This window comes from Oratosquilla oratoria, chromosome 33 (assembly GCF_046742065.1).
Source record: "Oratosquilla oratoria isolate Oo_2021 chromosome 33, ASM4674206v1, whole genome shotgun sequence".
NCBI lineage: Eukaryota > Metazoa > Arthropoda > Malacostraca > Stomatopoda > Squillidae > Oratosquilla > Oratosquilla oratoria.
In genome coordinates, this window is record NC_134809.1 from 14,824,483 (window position 1) to 14,851,455 (window position 26,973).

Here is a 26,973-nt window from a genome sequence, read left to right on the forward strand (position 1 = left end):
CAAGTGGCATATTGTTTACATCACAAAAGTAGTACTGCACTGTTGTCTTTACCTAAAGGAATATAAGCTTTCCTTTTATAAGGGAACCCACAGAGGGGCTCTCATGGGCAACATGATTTGTGGGGGAATTAAAGGTTATGGACAGGGTTTGGGCTAAGAATAGGGTATAGGGTGGAATCGGTAATTACCCTCATACTGCGTTTGAGATATTCCATGATAAAGGTTGTCAACTTCATATTGCATGATAAATAAATCAGCAGTAACTAGTGATCCATTTTATTTCAAGATATGATTTGGAATCAACTCCTGTTAAGTTACTAATAGTCCTTAAGATGGGGGGAGGGTTAGAAGGGAATGCAGCCTCCTCACTATAGCCTGATGAGAATTGCTGCGATATTAATTAATTTGCAAGATGCATTCAGCAGGATGTTAGACATTAGTGTAAATTGGCCCCTTCCAAAAGAATAGAGTTTGAGTAGTAGTTTAACCCCCCTACTAGTTAGGTTAGGTCAAAATAAATAGTTGAAAAATAAAAGTGACATTCCCTTTATATTCTTTTTGGCGTTCTGAATAAATCTCACCTATTAATTGCGAGATCTAACTCATTTAACTATCTTTAAATACGGATTTGGGATAAATGTCAGATTCATTTCAAATGCACTGACAACATTTGCTGCCTTAAACCCCTAGGTGTACTAAGTAATAAACACACACTGTAAGAATACCTGTAGTGATGAATTATGAAACAGTGCATAATATCTAAACTTTTCCAATAGACCACTTGAAGTCCCTACGATGTCACCACATGTATATTACCTTCCCAAGGCTATTTTCACCGTACAATAGCCACATTACATGCTATTTTCACTGTATGCCTTTATCTGTTACCCCAGCTAAAGCATTACCTGTATTTTTACAATAGCACATTAGTATTTCATAATATATGTTTTTCTATTGTATGCTTTAAGTCTGAATACACTAAATGCGATATTACACCGAAACTAACTTCGAACCCTAACCATTGCAACGGTAAGTTATGTAGTACTGTCGTATTTTTATACTATTTTCTATAAAATATTCAGATTCATTACCAATGAAGGACACAGAAGAGTGACCTATTTTACTGGTGGACCCAGCAATTTTTACGTGACAAGAATGTTTTCACATGCCTGTGACGTAAAGATACGTTTTGTTCGGTGCGATTATCGTTCAACGATGATCGTTTGTCTCAAAGATGATCGTTCATGGCTCAACGATGATCGTTAAACGATTGTCTAGACTCTGGAGCACTAATTATTCGTTTTTGAATGGGGCTGTTTTGCTTCGAGCGACTGCCGCTAGAGTCGCTAACGATCATCGTAACCTCCGAATAGTCGCACGGCTTGGGGGGTTAATATAATTGCAATCTGAATCGGACATTTGGATTTGAAGGAGTGCCTGCGTCATCATGGCTCCCAAGTTTTCAGATGAACAAGATGAGATCCTTGTGGAGGAAGTTTCGAAACAACCCTCGTTGTGGCAGCTCTCACATCCCACATACAAGGACCAACGAGTGAGAGACACCGTCTGGGCAGAAGTTGCCGACAAAGTTGGAAGGACAGGCGAGTTTGATTTGTGTTTATATTTCACCCAAGTTTGTGTGTATATGTGTGTGTATTGCTGTATTGCTTTTGACCCAGGGCGGTGGGCAGGATACAGGCATGACCTGTCATCCACGAGGAGCTAAAATGAAAGGAAGGAAAGGATGGTGGATGGGAATGGGTACGTACCTTTTGACTTAGCTACCTCTGTTATTAAGACAAGAAAGCCTCTGAAATTAATATTTTATTGTTTCATAAAACGCAGGTGTTCAACTAGTCATTTCCTATTGTACATTTATGTAATTTTACAAATTAGATTATATGACAATTTTATTTATATGATTAATCTTCGATTAATTTGAACATATAATATTTTGTAAGGATTATTTTTTGTCTGTTATTGTTTCTTTGTTTCATAATATAATCAAGTTGACAATCGACTCGATGTTCTTTGGTAACAAGTCGGAACTAGGCTTTGTAACCTAACCTAGATTAGAGATTGAAGGAACACAGTTTTGTCTACATTTATTACACACTTGGGCACATGCGGATAGGGTCAGGAAGCAATATTAAATATATGCGTGCATTCATTACGAATAACGAGAATGATAATATGAAAGGTACAGATCTATGTAATTTTTGTCGGTGCAGAGGAAAAAACAAATAAGCTAAGGAAACAGACTTGGGGTTGTGAATGAGTGATGATAGTGGCTTCAAAGCACACATAACCCACACCCCATTAGTGCTGTTCGTAAAATGAGTGGATGTATCCTCCAGACCTTTTTGACCGGGAAGCCCGAGCACTTGCTACCTCTATGGAAGACCCTGGTAGTGTCAGAGCTGGAGTATGTATACCAACTATGGTCTCCACACAAAGTCAAGGAGGTACCGAACTTACAGGTCCAAAAGGTTTTCACGAGGACGTTTAGTCAAGGACTCCCTAAAATACTTGGAGAGGCTGAAAATTCTGAAGCTCCATTCACTGCAGAGACGCAGAGCGCTATATAGTGATTTACGTCTGGAAAGTCCTGGAGGGCACAGCACCAAACCTATCACAAAATGAAGGAGGAGGTATTAAAACGAAACACCATCCCCAGGAAAGAATATCCGCAAGTAGTTGCTCCTAGCGATTAATGATGATCCAGGCGGAAATTTTCACCAGTGATGGCCACAGACTCTTCAACGTCTCCCAAGAAAGAGAAGAGACGTATCGGGAGTCAGTACGGAGGCTTTCAAGGGAGGGCTAGACAAATTCCTGGACAACATCCCAGTTGAGCATCCAAACAACTGTTTCCCAACCCTAAGGTCCCTAAGCGGTTTTACTGGGCTCGCCAGGACATCTTGTATGTTTTTTTTTTTTTTCTTTTTCTTTAGCAAAATTATATGATTTCAATACAATAACAATGATGACGTTAACTTTGTATTTTATAACTTTACATTACCTTACACATATATTTCTTATACTTGTCCCCTACTTTTTACCGTCAACAACTGGTCATAAATATTAACACATACACAAATATATTATTGGGGTCGCGGTCATTTGAGAATCATATTGAGGTCGCCTAAAAAAAAAAAAGGAAACTGCTCCAATCCCACATGGTCCAACCTCACGAAGAGCGGCAACGAACTCGATCGCAGACTAAATTCAATTCATGAGACTGGCCATGGTGTTGACACCAACATCTACAAGACAAGGTTCTGTTAAATGTGACCTTCCCAACCCACCTTCCCGTCACTGCTGAAGTATACAGCAAATGAATCCCTTATTGCAAATCCTTCAAAGTTAGCATAACCACAAGCTCTTGCAAAATTAGTTAAATTGCCCGGGGGGGGGGGCTTTCAGGGCACGAGATTTTGTACAATTGTCATCCCTCAGTAAGTGCAAACAGCAACATACAATCACAACATCGTCGGCGGAACCCTCCCACCAGCCTATCTGAAGACGGCTCTCAAATTTCAGATGACAATTACTAATGGTGTCTCCGTGCAGCAGCAAGGATGAGGCAACAATGGAATGCGTGTAAATGGGGTTTCCCCCACCCTATTCCTCCTACCCACTCCCACAAAATCCATCCTCCTACCCTCTCCCACCCCACTCTCCTTCGTAAGTGCTATGTGCGGGAAGAGACAATCACAAACGCTACAAAATCTGTGGGGCCGAGGTGTAGCCGCCCCATTACCTGCTAGAGTGTAGAGCCACGGCTATTCTTCGCCTAGCTCACCCCGACACTCACTGCGGCATCTCACAGTCTCCCCTTCTGAGGCAACCCTCAGCTTCTTGGGGGGCACACACCCCCGTTGGCGCCGCCTGCGGTTGAGAAATGCCCGCCCTCTGAGATCAGGGCATCGCGCGGACAACCGTGTATTTATGAACTGTGCCGGACCGCCTGAACGGTTGGGGTACGAGCGGGCACTTGCACCGCAAAAATAAATAAATAGATAAATAAGTAAATAAATAGAAATAATCTGGGAGTAAATTGATTGCAGTGTAAAAGATATGAAACACTTGCCCCAATCGCAATTCCAGAGGTACGTCTAGTGCGGGCCAATTCATACATACATATATTTACCAAAAGCTTTTTCCCCCTACACGGTGGGTATCCAAAAAAGACAAAGGCACAGAAACCACTCCCACCCATTCCATTTCCCAAATATTCCACTCCCCTCCACCCTCCCTCTTATCTTGGCACCTCCCGGATGACGGGTCATCCCTACATCCTGTCCACTGCCCTGGGTCAGAAGCAGTGTCGCAAGACACAGCACATCCACAGCAAGGCCGCTTCATAAATTCGGCGACCCCCCCCCCTCTCCGTCCCCTCATTCAGAAAAGGAGAAGACGAGGAGAAATCCCTTCGGGCTGCGTCAATTTTTTCTCATACAGTACATACTTCCTCATCCCCATCCCCCACCCACTCCCCCTCATGCATCACAGCATCATCTGTACACAACAACTCTCCATTCACCCCTATCTCCTCTCCTCTCCCGTCCTTCCTCCACAGACATTCCTCCCTTTTGTAATGCCCCTTTCACCCCATCCATCCATTTCATCCTAGGACGCCCCCTCATATTCACTTCTTCCACACTTCTTTTACTAATCTTTCTTCACTCATTATTTCCATGTGTCCAAACCATCCTAATACTCTTTCATCAACCCTATCTCCCAGTTCCCTTTCCACCCCTGTTCTCCTCAGACATTTAATCTCAAACACATTCAAACTCCTTCTCTCTTCCTCTCTCATATTCCACGTTTCTGCTCCGTACAATGCTGTTGGCACAATCACTCCTTCATATAACCTCCTCTTAGCATCCATTCCCAGCTGTCTATTTCTCATTACACTTTTCAATCCACGAAGGCATTTACTCACTTCTCTCAATCTACATTCTACCTCCACCCACACTCCTCCCCTTTCCTGCCACATTCGCACCCAAATATCTAAAACTATCCACTTCCTCCAGTCTCTCACCCTTAATGCTCACTTCCAGCCTGCTGTCACTCTCTCCCCTTGTACATCTCATCACCTTACTTTTACCCACATTTATCTTCAGCTTCCTTCTTTCACACACCTTCTCAAACTGTCACCAACTTCCTCAATCCCTCCTCTGATCCTGCTACAAGCGCAGTGTCGTCAGCAAACAACTGGCTTATCTCCCACTTTTCTCCGTTTTTTTTTAATCATCTCCAACCCCTGACCCACTACCCTTGCATTCACCTCTCGCACCACCCCATCCATGGAAAGATTGAACAGCCAGGGCAACATAACACATCTCTGACGAAGTCCCACCTTTATCTCAAACCATTCACTCTCTCCATGGGCCAACTCATGATTAAATATAATGGTTTCAACATGTTTGGGTGTAACCGGAAAGCATCATCACCGATAAAAATGTGAGGTAGCACAAGGTCAGACTCCGGTAGCTGGCCTGGAGAGTGGAAGTGGTGTGCCATAGTAGAACATCCTCCTCAAAGAGAACCTTATGAAAATTCCGGGATCATCTTTCTCAAAAGACCCAACGTCCATAGACATGAATATATAGTTCGCGTCAGTTGCAGTCGAGGGGAAAATGTTATTGTAAAAGAGGGAGCTGGATTTGTTGGTCTACATAATCTGGGTGTGTTTCGCATCAATTGATGCTCATTTTGGGAAATTCCATTTCTGATCAAATTTCTTTGCCTTTCGTTCTAAGTCCTCTGGCAGCGCTTCTTCCTTAGCGCTGCCAACGTATGTTTTATTATTTGGCTGATTTCACTCAACACGTAACTGAAACTGCAGTGAGTGAAAGGTAGCCAGAAACCTGTGAAAGAGAAATTTTAATATTTCTAAGGACTTTTACGACTACCTTCTAAATATTTTTTTGTGTCTTTTGTAGTTCATGACTGCAAGAAACGTTGGCGAAACATCAAAGACACGTACGACAGAAAAAAGATTAAGATAATTGTATCAGCTCCTCCACCTATGAAGAAAGGGAAAAAATGGGCCCTGGAGGAAAAATTGTCATTTCTTCAATCTGCTGATGAACTTCGAGGGTTAGTGAATTTTCATTGTCATTACCTGATTTAAGTTCCTAAATATATTAAAGGAATATGTGTGATTTAACTTAAAATCTGTTCTTCACTGTGCTCTTATTCTAAAGCCAAACAAAATATCACAATCTATACGTTGTTCAGTATATTTCATGAAACGAATTCTGTGTATTTTTCAGTTGTTTCTCAAGCGTCACTGCAACAAAAGAAGAATTTGTAGATGATCCAGAACAAGTCGTCATCGAGCCACTTTTGCCTGACGATACAAGTTCTAGGCACTCAGAACAGTCAATCCCTACTCCGTCAGCATCGTCGATCCCACTTCCTCCACAAACTTCATCTCAGCAGTCCTCCACTCGAACACAGGAAGCAACAAGCAACATATCGAGAACAAACCACCGAGAGAAAGATGTTGCCAATTTAGAGATGAGAATAGCAGAGCGAAACGAAATAATAAAGAACTTACTTTCCGCCGAACAAAACTTGGACGAGATCGACCTGTTTTTTCAAAGCATTGCCAAATCAGTTAAAAAATTACCACCTCACCTACAACATCGTGCAAAGGTCGAAACACTGACCACGATCGGTAAATTGGAGGTGGAAATGTTGAATTCATTTCATCCTGCATCTTTTCAATACCACCCTTCTCCCACTGCATCCGGTTCACTTCCAGCCAGTGAATAAAAACAATCCTCATTCTCCACCTTATGCATATTCAGCCCATACACACTACTCCCGATCATTCCCTATTTGATACATCTTCTCATCAATGTGAACCAACTCATGAATAGGCAGATAAGATATAATAATTCAAAGAGCATCACTGGTGTACTTTCTAGCGAAGATTTATTTACACTGCTCTCGTGATACATGTTAAAAATGGACGATGATTTTGTACCGTGACTTTTGGACGTTGTACTGTATCTTTCTATAAATTTGTTTAATATACTATGGTAATTACTGATCTTGTGTTTTATTTGATACCTCTTATTGATTTTTGTAAAATATATACATGAATTAGGCACTTGCCTCAATGTGATGTCAATTTTTTCTTCAAGGATCACTGGGTGTAGGTTTCTGTTGTAAGACTTCTTGGATAGGTATTTGATCAATTCAACCAGGAACTGTTGAAGAGAAAGGCGGGAAAATTCGGCAAATTTATGGTCCTCGCGTAAGTATTTTTCAATAGATTTCTGAAATACTCCCTCTTCATTCCTCAAATCAAACATAAAATAATTTTAACTCTTTTCCCTCCATGAATTTGAAAAAGAAATTCATCTTCCATTTCTTCAATTATATTCATCTAACAACTTTCCACTTTTACTCAATTTGCTCCAAGCCATTTTCTCGCGACAATACTTTCGTGGAACACCAGCCACGTAAGTCGAAAATCGCATAGACACGGACGCTCGAAGCAATATAACTTCTTTATCGTTCAACGATAATCGTTAAACAATCATCGTAGAGCGATAATCGTACTAAGCAAGACGTACGATAATTGTTCTCATTTTGGTGGACACTAACTAGTATGACGTCATGAGCACGTGTTCATTACTCATCTGTTACTACCCCTATTACACGAGTAAAGCAGATGAGGACAGTATTAGTGAAGGGGCTAGCTAACACCTGCAGGTACACCAGTCTGAGGGGTTAGCACTATACAATAATTGATATATGTGGGTAGAAAGACTGAGTTACATGCAGATCATAAATAAAATATATTTGGGAGTATTAACGGATAGATAGGACCATAGGTGACGCAAATATTAGCGACGAAAAAAATACCAACTTGAAACCAGCGAGTATCCAGTCGAGTTGCGTCAGTTTCTCGTGGTCCAAGGGACTTTGCCGCTGAATTGATTTGGCTGAAGTCCAGCAACTGGACAGGATTGATCGAATCGGCTCCATCCAGATTTGCTTCTTCTACCATTATGTTATTTCTCACGGTATCCATCAGCCCACCACCCATTTCATTTTCTCTGTCTCTTCTCTAGGGCCCATATTTATATATATATTTGGGGAAAGGGGAGCGTGTCCTCTTACTATGCACAAAATATCAGGCAGGTATACCCTTATGTAGGCTATTTATCTCCAACGTGGCTAATCATATCATTAATCATCTAATTCAGCATAGGCTACTTTAAGTTTTCCCTGTGCAATATTTTACTCATTTATTTATCTTAAAAAAAAAAAAATCTTTACACATTGGAAAAAAAAAAAGATTTTTGTCATTGATTTCCTTTAAAAGTTACTGTGTCTTTGCTCTTTCATCTTAAGTTGCATCTTTTCTAATCCAAATATTTTATATCTAACTTTTCTTCCTGTGCTCCCTTCCAAGATTTGCTGATCAATTAACCTACTATGGCTTGTGATTTAGTTGTTATTTCTATTTTCATTTGACATGAGCCATTCTCTTATACTGACGTAACCTAAACATGTCATCAATTTAATCCGCTGCAGCAGTCATTTCCCATAACCATGAAGATAATTTCCCCACTTTTGAATTTCAAATGCAGAAAGTAATCTCAATCATTTCAATTTAATTAAGTATTCACTTACCTCCAGTCTGAAGTTGTTGTGACCTTGAAAGCTATCCCTTTCTTTTATTTTAGCTACAGTGTGTATTTACCTAGTTGTATCTTACAGGAGAGGGAGCTATGCTCGTGGTGTCCCGTCTTTGTATTCTGCAGTGTCTAGTTTGCTTTTAAATTTGTGTGTTTTTTTAACACACTATTGTTTTGTCCAGTTTGATCCAGATTTCTACCACTCTGTGTGGATTTTTTTTTCTTCAGGCCTCTCCTATAACTGTCCTTTTTTATCTTTTTTTCATGTCCTCTTGTGTTTCTGTTTTCCCAATTTAGTAAGTCCTCTCTATCAAGGACTTCCATGCCCTTCATGATTCTGTAGATGGTCAGTAAGTTGCCTCTTTCTCTTCTTTGTTCCAAAGTCAGTGATTGATGATTTGATTTAATGTCACAAACTCCCTCCAATTGGGAGGCTAGGATGGTACCCCTTACAGTGGACTTTGTTATAGCATGGGATTTAATGAACCATGCCCTTAGTTCAACTTGCCCTAAGCAGGGTTTGAATTGCCATCATCTCGACCTTCACCACAAGTAACGATGCCCTAACCTGCTTGACCAGTCTCTCCTTATATGACAGGTTTGAAAGTGCTGGGGCAATTTTTGTGGTTGCTCTCTGGATTCTTTCAATTTTCTTTATATTCTTTTTGGTATTGGGTGACTATGGTGTCACAGCATACTCCAGTCTAGGCCTTATTAGTGTGACTAAGATTTTTTTAATTATTTCTTCATCTAAATAGGTAAAAGTCACCTTTATTGATGTTAGCAAGCTGTAGGATTCTCCAACAATTTTGTTTATTTGTTTATCAGGGGAAAAGTCATTTGAGATAATTACTCCCAAGTCTTTTTTAGATCCCACTTTCTTCACTTCCTTTGTTCCAATTGTATATTGTCCTGATATTTTTTTTTACTTTTTCTGAACTCCATTATGCTTCATTTTTTAATGTTGAAGTCTGCTTCCCACTTCTGACTCCATTTCCAAACCTTGTGTATGTGTGTGTATTTACCTAGTTTACCTAGTTGTATAATATGTGAAGGGGAGCTATGCCCATGTATTTACCTAGTTGTATTATATGGGAAGATGCTCATAGTGACCCATCTTTGTATCCCTCTGCATCTAGTTTCTTAAATTCTTGTATGGTTTTTGCACATACTATTTTTTTGTTCAATCTGTTCCAGACATATACCACTCTGTGCAGAAAACTATTCTATTTCAGATCTCTTCTATAATTATCCTTTTTGAGTTTCTTTTCATGTCTTCTTGTTTTTCTTCTGTCCTACTTTAATAAATCTTCTCTATCAAGGACTTCCATACCTTTCATGATTCTGTAAATGGCCAGTAGATCTCCCCTTTCTCTTCTTTGTTCCAGGGTTGTTGTTGTCGTTCCCTAGACTGTCTGTCTGAGCAGTTCTAGGGTTGTTAGTGCCAGTTTGGATAATCTTTGTTCATATGTCAATTTTTAGTGTTGTTGGTGCCATCTTTGTCATTGCTCTTTTGATTCTTTCTATTCCATTTTGTGTTAGGTGTCCATAGTGTCGCAGTGTACTCCAATCTTGGTCTTATCACCATTTCCTCATCCATGTAGTTAAAGGCCACCTTAATTGTTCTTAGTAAATTGTAGGTTTCTCCAACTATTTTGTTTATATGCTTGTCTGGTGACATATCTTTGCTAATAATTACTCCTAGGTCCTTTTCCGAGCTAACTCTTTTTACTTCTTTTGTACCAACCTTTATAACCCTGATATTCTGTTCTTACTTTTTCCAAACTCCATTTCTTGATGTTGAGGTTCACTTCCCACTTTTAGCTCCATTTCCAGACTTTGTCCAGATCTCTCTGAAGTGATTCAGTCTTTCTCTGTACTTATTTTCTTTAGTTTTTGCATCATATGCAAAGAAGTTCATAAATTATAACATTAAACACCTTCATCCATGTCATTTATATATATGGCAAACATTATCGGAGCTAGTACAGAACCTTGTGGGACTCCACTTATCATTTCTTCCCAGGTTGAGTTTTTGTCTCTAACTACCAGCCTCATTTTTCTCCCGGTCAGGAAATCTTCCATCCATTTAATTAATTTTCCTTGTACACCTCCTGTTGTTTTGAGTTTTTTTTTTTATTAGTTTTTTTGTGTGGTACCTTATCAAATGCCTTGTGTAAATCTAAAAAAGCACAACCCGCCCATCCGTCCCTTTCTTGTATTATGTCTATTAGCCTTGAATAAAAACAAATCAAGTTGGTGGAACATGATCTTTCTTGTCTAAAGCCAAATTGTTTTTATTCAGTATATTTTTTTTCCAGATATTTAGTCCATGTACATGTGTGTCCATATGTACTTATCCAATTGTATCTAACTGGTTGTAGTACATAAAGCCCACTCAACCACTTGTTCTGTCTCATCACCTCAGGGGTAAAGGGTTCCACTCTACTGGAAGGTTGTTTGGGTAACCTTTCCAACATAACACACGAAGTTACACAAAAGTTCTCTGGGTTCATGAAAGGAATCACCTTAACTAAAGATATAAATTTTATTTCTCAGTGCATTAAAAAATATGTTGTTTAAAGTATTTTACATGGATCTTCAATGTTATATCTACAGGAAGATTACCAACTACAGATGAGTTGGAAGAATTAATGTTAGTACTTTTATTTTTGGCGTTTTGCCCCTTGAACTGCCTTCTGCCTAGCCTCTGTTACACAGTCTTGTAACTGGCTGAAGAAGGCCTTAGAAGAAGTGAGTGACTGCCCTTCAGTAGATTCAAGCTGAAATGAAAACAGTCACATGAAATAACATACATACACCAAAGGCTTTTAACCCCTTACACGGGGGGTAGCCATTGAAATAACAACTATACATATTTGTATTTTTCATGTTTATTTACATATACACATTTTCTGCCAAGCAACAAGGAAAATAAAAACGTAAGTCACAAAGTTATTATAACTAATGAGACCAATGACAGCTGCCTGCATGTGTGGTCTTGCAAGGAAGTCAACACAGCTGCACATTCTCAAAACCCATCAACCCCCATTAAGACCATCTTTGGAATTGGTCCATGATCTCTATCATACATACATCAAATGCTTTTTTCCCCCTTATAAGGAAGGTAGCCAAAAAACAAAGGCATAAAAACCACTCCCACCCATTCCATCCCTAACATACTCCACTCCCATCCACCCTCTTCCCTCCCTCTTATCTTGGCACCACCTGGATCATCTCTATCAACTTCAGTTATATTTCTTACAGTTTTTCACGTGTGTAGACCTGACAACCAGTGACTGCTCTCCTCCTACTACTATTTTCAGCTAGTGACATAGAAATAGTCCCATACTAATGCAACATGGACAACTGTCAAATTTTCTCCCCCAGAAAAACATGTGGAAGAGCCCAAGAACCATTGCCAACCATTGCAGGGTTGCAGGTTTCCAGTCACAAAGACCTATGACAATAGTTAACCTCTTCAATACAATGACACCTACATAGGCATTGTGAGGTGCGAGTGGGTATATGAAAATGCCAGCGTCAGCATCATGATTATATTTATTTTGTTGTAGCTGAGTGACTCCCGAATTCTGTGAACTGGTTTGATAATATTTTCTGTGTTTATTATTACTTATCATTGGCTGCATTATGATGTGTTATGAGGATGTACCATGATGCAAATGTAACACAGGGGATGTAAACTTTCTTTGCACAAAAATAAAGAAGTGGAAGGAATGTATGAAGCCAGGTAAATAGGAATATAGAATAGGCCTATAGATATCGAAAAACGGCACCTGCCATTGGCACTGGGAAGTGCCCCACATATAAAAAAAAAAAAGGTTGCGTGCTGTAACACAGTCACACACTCATTCAGACCCCTTGTATCATGTGAGTCCACTCTGTAAATATTTTGTATCATGTAAGTAAACCAGGAGGTGCTAAGATAAGAGGGAGGGTGGAGGGGTGTGGAGTGTTTTCAGGGATGGAATGGGTGGGAATGATTTTATGCCTTTTCCTTTTTGGCTACCTCCCTTGTAAGGGGGGAAAAGCCTTGGTATATGTATGTATGTATGTAAGTAAACCAGTTATATATTTTGCATTTCACCTTTATTTCGTATCCAGTGTACGAAAGAAAATCTGATTAAAGGCAAAAAGCATGCTGACAACTGGATTGATACAACTGGTCAAACCATGGCCAGGTTTGATACAGAAAATAAAAAACAACACCAGAAGAAAGATCTTGGTAACAGTCCAGTGACTGAGTGTCAGCCCCTCAGGGCCGCACCTCCTGACGGAGTTGTGGAGTTCATGGGTTTTGAAAATGTGCAGCTCTTCTGCCCAATTTGCAGGATCACCCATGCAGGTACTTGTCACTGGTCCCTCAGGAGGTAGGAACGAAGCTTAAATGTGTTTTAGGACTATGGTAGATGTTACAAGGATGGAAATGTGGAGGTAAGGCAGAGAAAAGTAAAGAAAAAAAAAGGGCTGTCAAATAGGGTGGATAAAAGAGTGCTGAGGTCGTTTTGGCATGTGGAAACAATTGGAGAAGATAGAATAAAAAACAAGCATGGAAAGAAAAGGATGGAATAAATTCAAGAGGAATACAATGAACGACTGTTTAGTGAAATGACAGTTCCTGAGGATATCTAAACTTAGAATTATTTTCTATGGTACTAAACATCAAAATATGTTTACTTACCACTTTAACTCCTCCTGTCTTCACTGCTTTCTCGACTGCTTTGATGCTCATTCTTTTGTTGATCTTGCCACCTGGTCCTACCTTCTTCATTTCCTGCAGTTTTGCATCTTGGGCTTTAGCGTAATTCTTCTGTCTTGACTTCTTCTTCCTGCGGTCACGTTTTCTGTCTTCTGAAGTGCGTTCTGTCGCACCTTGTAATTCTCCTTTCCCTGGTTCTGTCAAAGTATACTCTATTTTAACAAGGTGCTATGTTTGTGAATATGAAGGATAAATTGCAGGAGAGGATGGAAAACTAAAACTAAAAATTTGTGTGCATTTGTACACTGGAAGACAAACCAAGACTACATTGACTTCAGTGAGTAAAGATAATTTTATAAATATATACCAAAAAGCCTTTTCCCTTTAAGGGAGGGGGCAGTCAAAGCATTCACCCATATCATTACCTATACCACACCCAACCCAGACTCTTCCCATCATGGATAAAGAGTCAGCCCCTTCTCCTGCCGCACCACTCAGGCCAAAGGCAATTCAGTGAGAAACTTTCCAGAACAGGGCCTAAAAGCCAGAACATATTTATCCCCCTTCATCCCATCCATCCATCTCATTCTTGGTCTATCCATTAGGTTCACTCCATCCACCTCTATCTTCCACACTTTTTTGGGTCATCTTTTTTCATATTTTTTGGCTACCTCCCTTGGAAGGGGGAAAAAGCCTTTGGTATATGTATGTATCTTTTTTCATTCATTCATTCCATGTGCCTAACCCATCACAGTACCCCTTCATCTACCCTTGCTGCCAGACCCCTTTCCACCATGTTCATCTCCTTTCTCACATTACCCATTCCATCCTTGTAACCCCCAAGATACTTCTAAAACATTTCATTTCAAACTCATCTAAATTTCTCCTTTCTGCCTCCCTTAAATTATAAGTCTCTCTTCCATACAGTGTCATAGGTGCAATAACCCCTTCATACACTCTTCTCTTCACATCCATCTCCAGATATCTATTTCTCATGATACTTTTCAGTCCCCCAAGACATTTACTTGTTTCCCTCACTCTACAGTTTACCTCCATTTTATGTTACATGTGACTCTAAATATTTAAAACTAGCCACATCCTCTAACCTCTCTACTTTAAAAATTACGCCGAACTCACTGCCGACTTCACCCCCTGAACATCTCATCACCTAACTTTTACCAACATTTACTTTAAACTCTCTCATCTTACGTATCTTCTCAAACCCCATTGGTAACTACATTAATCCCTCCCCTGATCCAGCCATCAGTGCAGTGTCATTCACAAATAACTGGATCATTCCACTTCCCTTCCCTCTCACTAACCATCTCCCATCCCTTATCCATCACCTTTGCATCTGCCTCCCATTCCACCCCATCTACGTACATATGTACATGTTCAACAACCATGGTGACATTATAAGGCAGGTGGCTAAATTAAAGCACACACCTACTTAATATACAAAACCCATAAAACAGTTAATTTCAGCAACTCATAGATGAAGGGTCATCCCTGTCCCATCACACCACTCAGGTGAGCGGCAATGCAGTGAGACATAGCTCTTCCACAGCTAGAGCTGATAAACTCTTACCATTTCAACACATGGAAACAATATATATTATAAACCACTCAACATTTATAAACCAACCTAGAACTTCCTCTGGTGCCAGTAAAGTTGCGTTGCTAACAAGAGTAGGCGTAGCTTCTTCCATCGTGATGGTGGGCATGTTGCTGACAATCTTTACCTCAGTATTTTTCTGTTGATTAAAAAAGAAAAGAAAAGAAAAAAATAAATAAATAAATAAATAAAAATACAAATATTCATTATAAACCAGAACTAAGTGGACTTGCATTATACACAATTTCTATTAGCTATCCCCCTCATACAATGTCATCTAGAAAGTTTTTAAGACAGTTTCTGGTTGTCTCGATTTTACTCATAAATATATCTCTATTTTTTATGGTTACCCTCTCATTTAAGTCCAGTGAGATGGTGTTTTTATTCTGCAACATTGAAGATTCTTGTATATAACTTATGTAACAACGGTACAACAAAATGTCATAACCTGGAAATTGCTCAGGTATTCAGCAATATTCTTTACTTGTACTCTTTTTAACATAACCTTGTTTTTTCTGTAACTCATCTTTTAACAAATGACTATTCAAACATATACAACAGCTTATGCCATAAAATACATTGACACAAAACACATTCACACCCAGATCACTATACAAGCTCTTCAAGACAGACCACTAAACTGAGTACTTCAACTACACACCCAAAACATCAACTCCACAAAAAAAAGTCCATCTCAAGGGAAGCAAGAACCACAATGGTACACTTGCATTCATGATACCACCCAGCACTAAAACAGTGTCAACACAGAATTGGTCTGACCATAGAATCACACTACTCTAGCTGCCCTAAATGCAACCACCACAGAAAAAACATTGATCACATCCTACAATCTCCACACTAACAATCCCAAGACAACAACACAGTATTTCTTCCCTGAGTAACCTATGGGCTCACCTGGTGGCTGTTGTTGATTCCATTCCATATATTTGCAGTGCAGTCCTCAATGCTTATCAACCCTGTCCTATGTCTTCTATAATTCCACACACACACACATATACAAAAATTCTTCCTCTTTGTCAAATACTTCTTTCATAGGTCTCTTACAACACTTGATTTATGTACCCTCTTCCTCTCCTATATCTGCACAACTTTTCCATAACTTCTCCCTCTGTTCCTCTCCTAATCCTCTTAGCATACACCTATAAAATTTGCTGATGACAGGAATCACACCAATCCTTCTAAAACTACTATTCATACTTAACCCCTTTCCCCTTGCACAGTGGTACTATACCGCACTCTTTCAATCCACCAGTACATTTCCTTCCCTTAGACACACATTAAACAATCTCACCCATCATTCCACTATAAATACTTAACCTTTTATAAGAAATTCCATGTAACACTGGTCCCTTGCCTACAACAGAGTAATTAGTTAAAATGTTATCACATTCTCTAAAAAAATTAATCTAATAGGAAATAGCTAAGAAATCACCCCTTGTATTTACCAATGACGGTGTGTAGTGGTTGTTGGCTAAGGCATCAAATTTACTAAATAAATCCAACATCATAGAATTAATCTCTTGGTGTTCTTTCAGCTCTTCCTGTTCTCCCATTCCTTCTTTCGCCTGTTTCTGCTTTTCAAGGTATTCCTGAAAGAATGATGAGCATAATTAAAATAAAAGAAAAAGTAAATAAAAAGACATCCATTATTCAGTCCTAAAACAGTTCTTTGTACAAATTGTTATTCTTATTTTAGGCATAGGGGATTGTATGGAGGGACGATTGTGCTGACAGCACTGTATGGGGCAAAATCATGAAACATAAGAGAAGAAATGTTTGGATGTGTTTGAAATGAAATGTCTGAGAAGTATGGTAGAGGTTACTAGGTTAGATAGAGTGAGAAATGAGGTGAGGAGGAGAGCGAGGGTGGAAAAGGAGTTGAGAGATAGGGTTGATGAAAGAGTATTGGGTTGGTTTGGACACATGTAAAGAATGAGTGAAGAAAGATTAGTAAAAGAGATGTGGAAGGTAGAGGTGGATGCAGTGAACAGGAGGGGATGACTGAGGATGAGATTGAAGGACAAGTTAAAATGGGCACTGAGAACGAGGGGGATGTCTGTTAGGAAGGGAGGGAGAAGACAGAAGATAGGGGTGAGTGGAGATGGTTGTATATTTATGAAGCTGTGATGCATGGAAGGGAGTGTGGATAGGGGGGTTAGGGGAGTGGTTATGTGTGAATGATATTTTGATGTAGCCCGAAGGGATTTCTCCCCATCTTCTCTTTATTTTGCATGAGGGGATGGAGAGGAGGATCACTAATTGAATGAAGTGGCCTTACTGTGGATGTGCTGTTTCTTGCTGCATTGCTTTTGACCCAGGGCAATGGTCAAGATGCAGGGATGACCCATCATCCAAAAGGAGCCAAGAAAAGAGTGAGAGAGGGAGGGGTGATGAATAGAAGTGGAGTGGGTGGGGATGAAATGGGTGGCAGTGGATTTATGCCATTTGACTTTGGCTACCTCCCTTGTAAGGGGGGGAAAAAGCCCTTAGTATATGTATGTATGTATATCCAAAGAACACATTTATATAATACATACATATACCTAGGCTTTTTCCCCCTTACAAGGGAGGTAGCCAAAAAGGAAAAGACATAAAATCATTTCCACCCATTCCATCCCTGAATACACTCCACACCCCCTCCACCCTTCCTCATATCTTAGCACCTCCTGGATGACGGGTCATCCCTGCACCTTGTCCACTGCCCTGGGTCAGAAGCAGTGTTGCAAGACACAGCACATCCACAGCAAGGCCACTTCATTAAATCGGCGACCCCACCTCTCCGTCCCCCCATTGCATAAAAGGAGAGGACGGGGAGAAATCCCTTCGGGCTGCGTCAAATTTTGCTCACACATACTACCTCACCCCCCATCCCCCCGCCCATTCCACCTCATGCAATAATAACTTATTATTTACATTCTATTTCCATAGCTTTAATCATACTTACATACTCAATTACAAATACTATACATAATCTTCCTTTACTTATCAAAATCAAATATATAGAGTGCATATTAATTATGACAAAGCTGTAAAGGTATAATTATTCACTGTTAATTTATTTTCCTATCTAATAATATACTTACTTTTTCATAAATTTCAGCCAAACTCTGTTTACTCTTTTCCTGTTCCAGCAATAATTTCTTCTTGAATTCATATGGATCCACATTTGGCTTGATTTTCCTTTCTACATCATCCCAAGCATTGCTTCGAATACGTTTCAAAATTAATTTTTCAACACTTACGGTTGTGTCTTCTGTAACCACTGGACCTGAGTAAACATATGAAAAAAAGATACTGTTTACAGTGGTCAGAGAATATAGGCATATCATTACTCTATCTACTGATGCAGTGCACATTCTGTGATACAAAACTAAATTATTATTGTACAAAAAATATGAATTTACCCAATTGATAGTACTGGTTCTGGAAGTCAAGAAAAATAATCTAATTTAGAGTAATAAACATTGTACTGGGGAACATGAGGACCCGTCATCCAGGAGGTGCCAAGATAAGAGGGAGGGTAGAGGGTGGAGGGGAGTGGAGTGTATTAGGGATGGAATGGGTGGGGATGGTTTTTATGCCTTTGTTTTTTGGCTACTTCCTTTGTAAGGGGGGGAAAGCCTTTGGTATATGTATGTATGTATTAATAAAGTAGAGCCTGTGTTAGATTTAGAAGTGGAGAGAGTGAGTGATTTGAGGTAAAGGTGGGACTTCACCAGGGATGTGTCATGTATGTTGCCATGGTTATTCAACTTATACATGGATGGGGTGGTGCAAGAGGTGGATGCTGGGGTGATGGGCAGGGAACTGGAGATGGTTAAAGAAAATGGAGAAAAATGGGAGATAAGCCAATTGTTGTTTGTTAATGACACTGTGCTTGTAGTAGGATCAGGGGAGGGATTAAGGAAGTTAGAGATGGAGTTTGGGGAGGTGTGTGAAAGAGGACAGTTGAAGATAAATGTGGGTAAAAGTAAGATGATGAGATGTACAAGGGGAGAAGATGGCAGCAAATTGGAAGTGAGTGTTAAGGGAGAGAGTCTGGAGGAAGCAAATAGCTTTAGATACTTGGGAGTGAGTGTGGCAGGGGGTGGAATGTTGACTGAAAGAAGTAGGTGAATGTCTTAAGGGATTAAAAAGTGTAATGAGAGGTAGACATTTGGGAGTGGATGCTGAAAGATGTATGAAGGGTTGACTGTGCCGACAGCACTGTATGGGGCAGAAATAATGAACATAAGAGAGGATGAGAGGTAGAGTTTAAATAATTTTTTAGATGAAATACCTGAGAAGTATAGCAGTGGTTACTAGGCTGAATGAAGTGAAAAACAAGATGAGGAGGAGAGTAGGGATGGAAAGGGAGCTGGGAGACAGAGTTGATGAAGGAGTATTGGGATGGTTTGGATGCATGGAGGGAATGAGTGAAGAAAGATTAATGAAAGAGGTGTGGAAGGCAGAAGTGGAGGGAGCGAACATGAGGGCATGACCAAGGATGAGATGGATGGATGGGGTGAAAGAGGCAATGGGTAAGAGGGTAGTGTCTGGTGGGGAAGGAAGGGAGAGGTCAGAAGATGGGGCAAGTGGAGAATGGATGTGTATGGATGATGCATCTCACTCATTGCCCTGGGTCAGAAACAATGCAGCAAGACACAACACATCCACACCAAGGCCGCTTCGTTGAATTGGTGATCCCACCCTACCTCTCTGTTCCCTCGTGCAGTGACACTGAAGATGGAGAGAAATCCCTTTGTGTTGCATCAAAAAATCATTCACACATAACCACTCCCTAACCCCCTTATCCCCCACCCACTCCCTTTTATGTATCACAGTATCATCCATACACAACCATTCTCCACTTACCCCTATCCTCTGCATTCTCCCTTCCTTCCTCTTCCTCAACATCCCTTTTACCCCATCCATCCACCTCATCCTCAGATGTCCCCTTATGTTCACTTCATCCACCTCTGCCTTCTACACTTCTTTCACTAATCTTTCTTCACTCATTCTTTCCATGTGTCAAAACCATTCCCAATGCTCTTTCATCAACCCTTTTGGTATGTGTGAATTAGGTATGTTCAATGACTTGACCTTCCCCCTTATGATCACAAGAGGGCCTTTGGTCTATTATGTATTTACCTAGTTGTATGTCCCTAGTTGCATTATACAGGAAGGGGAGCTATGCTCGTAGTGACCCGTCTTTGTATCTCACAACATCTAGTTTGCTCTTAAATTTTTGTATGGTGTTTGCACACACTATTGTTTCATCCAATTTGTTCCAGACATCCACCACTCTGTGTGGAAAACTACAACTAGGTAAATACACACTTTCTTTTCCAATGCTTTGCCATACTTACGATTTCTTACTGCAACATCACACTCTAGATCTTCCAAGGCTGAGTTTTCAGGTCTATTTTTCTTTTCAACTTCTCCTTGCAGGAACCACGGCTTTTCTTCCACATTTCCTTCTTCCAATTCCTCCATTGCTTTTAATTCTAACTTTCGCTTCTTCTCAAAGGTGGACTGTCCCTGTGGAAAGTTTGCTAGTTTTAATATATGCTGAAATTTCAATGAATTCTTCTGTAAGAAACCAACTCTAGCATCAAGTTTCTATGACTGGAAACCCACAACGCCAGAGTGGCAGGCAACAATCCTCATACCCTCTAAGAAATCATTCTTGGGGTGAGGCTGTGACTGCAGTCTGTATTGTATTGACCCCTTGAATAAGATGATACCTACATAGGTGTCATGGGGTGTGAGTTATATGAGGACACCAGCATTGGCTTCCTGATAATACTGGTATTTATTTTTTAGTTGTAGCCAAGTGACTTTCTTATTCTGTGAACAGGCTTTATCACTTTTTTTAGTGGTTGCAAACAATCTGGGCAAAAGAGAACGAGTATGACAGCTGTAACTTTATATTTTATAATGTGCATATTGTGATGCATCATTGCATGTTAGGCAGCTAATGTGTGCACAAATATTTGAGTTGTTTTGAAGAGGTTAATGTAAAATTGTTCATTGTCACTGGATTTTAGTAGCTGAGGATGGAAGACATCACTTATTGCCAGTTCTCCCGAGTAAAGGTTCAACAAGTTAAAAAAATTATTCTCTCTGATGTCTGTCTTAACAGGTACTAGCCCCTCCGGTTGCTATATAACCAACATTCACTGAACAAACCACAACTGGGGAAAACAAATAAACATCACAAACGTCAACTCGTAACAATACTACACAAGATCATATCCTTCTGTAACAAGACAAACTAAATAATTATTAACAAATACCACAGTAAATATAATCACAATCCAGACACAAATGGGTGTGAAGAATGAGGGCACCAGATTAGAACAGTGTTTTTATAATCTTCATATGATATTTTATGGGGAGGATTTTGGTTTAGGTCTGAGAGAATGACCACTAATGTACAATAATCATTAAAAAGATATATATATAATGGACCAAATTTTTTTTTATAAATTAGCTAGCTTTAGTGGTTTATTGATGTTATCACCATTAAGATTCTTATGCAATCAATGCATACAGATTTCATAATAAGATAATATCAAAATATAAATTTCATTGCTTTTTCCTTTAATTTTTAGGGGTACACAGGAATCTATAAAAATGCCCAAAGAGTACGGAGGGACAAACAGGTTGGGAACCCCTGCTATATACCATGGCAAAAAATAAAAGTACAGTTTTGGAAAAATTAGTAACCTATAATATGTTCATGACTGCTGGACTTTTGATTACTTTTTCTACCATAAAATCCCATATTTATAGCCCAGGTAAATTTCTATTGAATTTAAAATCCTTCTAGCCTCTCCAATTTATGCCGTCTCAAATCTTTTACCTATTATGTCACAAGAATTAATTTCAAGAGCTTCATTCCCATTTCCTCACATACCCAGCCAACAGAACAAGTCCTCCCTGCTATAGCACTTAATTTTCTTCACCACTCTTTACTCTATTGTCCTGTCTAGTCTTTATTCCCTGTTCCATATAAATACTTGTATAAAATTTCTACTTTTCTCCTTTTTACTTTCATAAATCATTTTACCAAGGCTGCTATTTCAAGGTTATTATGATTAGTCTATGAATGCATGTATACAACACAATACAGAACACTCTAATCATAATTTTCTCATTTATGAAAAAAAAATAGGAGTCTGACCTTTTCCTTATTTGAACCAAAGAGGGGAGAATTGTCTTCTGATTCTGCTGAATCCTCTTCGTCACTGGTCTCTCCTTCATCTTCATCATGATTACTTCCATCGTTATTATGAGTATCTTTTTTCGTATTTATTTTCTTGGTATTTTTTATGCCCTCCTCGGGAGTGTCAAAAAAGGCAGAGTACATGGCTGTGGCTCCATCCTGTAAAATACATTCACAGACAAGATATATAATCCAATAAAAATAAAATAACAGGAAAAGAAAAGAAGAAATAAAAAAGGGGGTATAAAATGGTTCTATGTTGGAAAAAGAAAAAAAAAAAGTCAACTCCCCCCCCTCCCCAACATACATAAAAAGTCCAAATTCTGTGTGAATGGATAGCATGACTTCCACAATAAATTCTAGTAGCTTTTTGGCTCAACACTGTCAGTAGAGGGGACAACTGATTGCCTGAGCAGTCTAATTCCAGTATCATGTATAAGAATGAAGGTAGGGTACCAGGATGATCAATCAATCCATTACCCTAAGTCTTACTCAAAGATAAAATATTGTGTTGTTGTCTGGGTATGGCTAATATACAAGCTTTTGAATGCCCTTAATAGGTTTTCCCTTATCTGCAATAAATACCTCCCACATTTCTCTCAGTTTTTGGTATTGTGTCCTTTTTCTTCTTACTCAACTTAACTCCAGCACCTATCTACCTCCCTACCTTTTCCTCATTCTCCATTTCCTCCATCCTCAATTTCCCTTTTACTAAAATAGGACCTGATATTCCCCCAGTTTCTCCCCTGAAAACATGAACATTCAGAATTCTTCCTATCCTTCCTTTGGATACCACTACACAGTCCATTAATGCCCTATGTCCACCACCTTTTCCCATGTATATTTCTAGCTCTGTTCTCAAACAATGTGTCCTTTTCTAAACAGATATATATACATACATATATATATATATATATATATATATATATATATATATACAGTACATATATATATATATATATACAGTACATATACCAAGGGCTTTTCCCCTTTACAAGGGAGGTAGCCAAAATCAAAAGGCATAATTCCACTCCTACCCATTTCACCACCACCCACTCAACTCCTATTCACCACCCCTCCCGCCCTCTCTCATCTTGACTCCTCATGGATGATGGGTCATTGATTTGATTTGATTTTGATGTGGTTTAACGTCACCCACTCCCCCCCCTATCGGGTGCCTAGGACGGTGCCCCTTAGAGAAGGCTTTGTAGAGTGGACTTTAATGAACCATGCCCTTGGTTCAACTTCACCGGTGGCAGGATTCGAACCACCCTCACCACGACCTTCACCACAAGTAACGATGCCTTAACCCGCTCAGCCAGCAAACTTCCTTATGATGGGTCATACATTCATCAAAATATGTACAGAAACTATAACGTACCTCATTGTCTGAACTATCGCCAGCATCTTCCATATAATCTAGCTCATCCTCCTTTTCATAATTGAAGTTATCGCCAATCATGTCATTGTCTGCAACCCATTCACTTTCTCGAAGCCTGAAGAACTGAGTATCAACTTGTGTTTTATCAAACTTGATTAAATCTTTCCTTTTTTTACTTTTAGCATCATGTTCGTCTTTCTCACTATCTGTACTTCCAGATTCCTGGTCTTCATCTTCGAATTCTCTTCCTTCTTCTTCTTCTTCTTCTGCATCATGTAGATCAAACTCATCTTTTTCATCATCAGATTCATCATCAAAAACATCAAAAGCATTATCTATCTCATGTTTATTTGATAGTTTTTTATCACCAAGGTCTACATCCTCATATTCTTGTCCTGAATCATAATCTACATCTTCTTCATGATTTTGAGTATTTTCTTCTACAAATGATACTTTGCCATTTGCTTCAATGCCAAGTCTGTTTAATTTTGCAAGACTACTAAGCTTTGCAACTGCATAGCACAAGCTTAACTCATCCACATTACTGAAGTCTTCAGATGCAGCTAGTAGATATCTGTTCTGTAGTTCCACCTGCTGCCATATCTGTCAAAGACAAAAGCATTCCCCATATAAAAACATTTCTTTCACATTAACATTGAAAATATATCTGCCATTATGTAGTAGAGTAATACAGTGTTTCTAATAAGAATATATATATATATATATATATATATATATATATACACACACACACACATATATATATATATACACTGTTCAAAGTCTATGCAAACTTCAGTAACTAAAATGTCATTAAACCTAATAACTTCATACCTGCTCACTATGAAGGCCATTTGTGCACAATTCTTTCAAAATCTCACTTGAAACTGTTAAGTCATAAATCTCTTCTTCATTCTTCATAAGATCATAAATCTCCTTTGTTTGTTGAACCCATGCATCTTGGAGAGTTCTACTTGCTCTGAAATAATCATAAAAATACAAGTTTAAATACAGGCTCACCATGAAAATTATTACTAATAGGTATCCCACAGTATACAAATTAACAAAATGCAGATATTTGTAAAATTAGCTAAAAATCTTGAGCATAAATATGGAATAGTATTTTTAATATTGACAAAAATTTGCTCACTTTGCAGTTGATTTAAACTAACTGCACCAATCACACTATCCGTCATTGAGATGGTGCCAACACTAAATAGGTTTGGCCACAGATTCAAACTGCCCCAGATGCAACCACCACACAGATGACATAGAACACCTCATACTACAATGACAACAACACAATGACTTATGGTCCTGCCTGCAGGCTGTCTGAAATGCCCTAGTTCTGCCACACAAAAAAAGTGATACCCAAGAAACAAAGAAGGTATAAAGATCCTTCACTAGACTCAGCTACTTGAACTAATAATATATGACTGTAAAATCCTGGAAAACATTGTGCCCAACCCTTCACACTCCACAACATATGCATGTGAAGATAAAAGGACTGGAAGATATAGCAGAATTACCTTGCTAGCATGTGCATTACAGGATGGATACAGAACTTATTAGCCTTAAGCTTCTGTCATGATGTGCTTAGAATCTTCAACATCCACCCTAAATGACTCAAAGAAATGAAGAGGTGTTCTGTGGCTACCTTCAAGAGGATGCTGGACAATTTCTGAGAACACTTACACTACCTGATGAGGCAGCAGCAGAGGGATACACTGTTAGCTGCTGAGTAGTCACTAACTCAATACCAGACCAGATGTCTCAAATGATGAAAGACATCAGGGACAGGGGTCTGCCTAAATACACCACCAAACTGCATTAGACCATAAGAGACCCAATCAGACTCTACTGTACCAAACCAAACCCCACCAGAGGCAATGAGATGGCTATCAAACCCAACTATTGCTATATCACATAGGTGTGCACTTCTAAAAAAAAATACCTGGAATTAATGTTCAATTTTCAATTGAAAAAAACAAAATAAAAAAACAAACAGAATTAATGTTTAATTTCTTATTGCTATATAACTTAGGTGTGTACTTCTTTAAGTTTACTAAAACTGGAAAGTGACGCCCGCTCAAACAGCTACTCATGATTGGTTCAACTGGATTCAATATGAATATGGTCCAATGCAGCTCACTGGTGTATTTAGTCATTCCAAGGGAGAGCAGCAGCATTGGACCACCACAAATGTGAAGCAAAAGCCTCTAAAATCAACCAAGTAAACCAAGTGAGGGAGGATGAGACCAGAGTTAATTCACAGGTCTACAAAAGTAAGACAAGAACAGGAAGTATCCTTATAAGGCTTATTCAAACAGGATTGTCAACGATTGGAATGACTTCCCTGATTGGGTTGTACATGCAGAACAAATGCAATGGTGAGATTTCAAATTAACCTTAACTAACAATGTGTGGGTCGGAAACATAAATTCAATTATAGGGCAAAGACTGGCCATAGTGAGGTTACCTAAAACTGCAACAAGGTAGGTAGATTATAGATACAACCATCTCACAAAACAAATGTCACAGTAACAGGGTCTTAAACTGGAGTCACAGGTACTTTTACCAGAACTTTATTTGTGCATATTTCCAAGTTTCTGATTTATCTAACACGAGCCCAGGGGTTTCCTGGATGTAAATGGGTTCCTCAGACAGTCACAGTGGAATCTTTCAAATCCAAATTATAATAGTTAATACCAATTGGATATATTCCTAGGACCCTAGGGCCTAGCCAAACTGGAAGACATCCCCAGATGTCCAGAAGGTCAAAACTCATTATTGAGGGCCAAGGAAAACTGGTAGCGGACACTACGTGTTGGCCTGGTGGGATGATAAACGATCATAAACCCACCAAAGTCCTAACCTAAATAATTATAATCGTCTATAGACTAGCACTGTGACTATAGTAATTTAAGCGCAACTAATATGTGCAATATAATAATAGTGTGTTTGTGAAAATTACTTAGGATTTCTTACAAACCTGAGATAGTCTTCGGGATGGTTTAAAAGCCTACGAGCATTTTCAAACACCCCCTCCATCATTCATTATAATTGTTTTGATTCGCGACTCACGAGGTATTGTGATGTCGCTGATCCTTCAAAACAAACGAAATCCGATTAGTTCGTTTTAGCGAGCCTCACTTCTCAACCCACTTGACCAAAACAATAATATATAATCCTTGCGCAAAATCGTGAAGTAAACAAGGTGCATGATATATACAATTTTTATCATCTAATTCGTCAAAATCCAAGTAAACCTTTTCCCCAAAACGAGTAGATAATTTTTGAAAATGGAAGATGTATGTTCGTTTATGTGTCAAGTTATACCGCTCACAATCGCTCTAA

At 39.2% G+C, this 26,973-nt stretch overlaps 2 protein-coding genes across 2 annotated transcripts; one reads left to right on the forward strand and one right to left on the reverse strand.

Moving 5' to 3' along the window:
* Nucleotides 1-1,096: 1,096 nt before the first annotated feature.
* Nucleotides 1,097-7,054, forward strand: LOC143017775 (uncharacterized). Its single transcript, XM_076172648.1, has 3 exons — nt 1,097-1,601; nt 5,952-6,108; nt 6,285-7,054. Exons 1-3 carry the CDS (start codon nt 1,448-1,450, stop codon nt 6,787-6,789), a joined length of 816 nt encoding a protein of 271 aa, XP_076028763.1. The 5' UTR covers nt 1,097-1,447; the 3' UTR covers nt 6,790-7,054.
* Nucleotides 7,055-11,203: 4,149 nt separating this feature from the next.
* LOC143017776 (U3 small nucleolar ribonucleoprotein MPP10) lies at nt 11,204-26,762 on the reverse strand. Its single transcript, XM_076172649.1, has 10 exons — nt 26,609-26,762; nt 24,451-24,595; nt 23,617-24,219; nt 22,194-22,394; nt 20,374-20,545; nt 18,109-18,293; nt 16,471-16,614; nt 15,035-15,143; nt 13,372-13,586; nt 11,204-11,452 (listed from the first exon to the last, which is right to left on the reverse strand). The coding sequence occupies exons 1-10, from the start codon at nt 26,668-26,670 to the stop codon at nt 11,336-11,338; spliced, it is 1,953 nt and encodes a 650-aa protein (XP_076028764.1). The 5' UTR covers nt 26,671-26,762; the 3' UTR covers nt 11,204-11,335.
* Nucleotides 26,763-26,973: the final 211 nt, after the last annotated feature.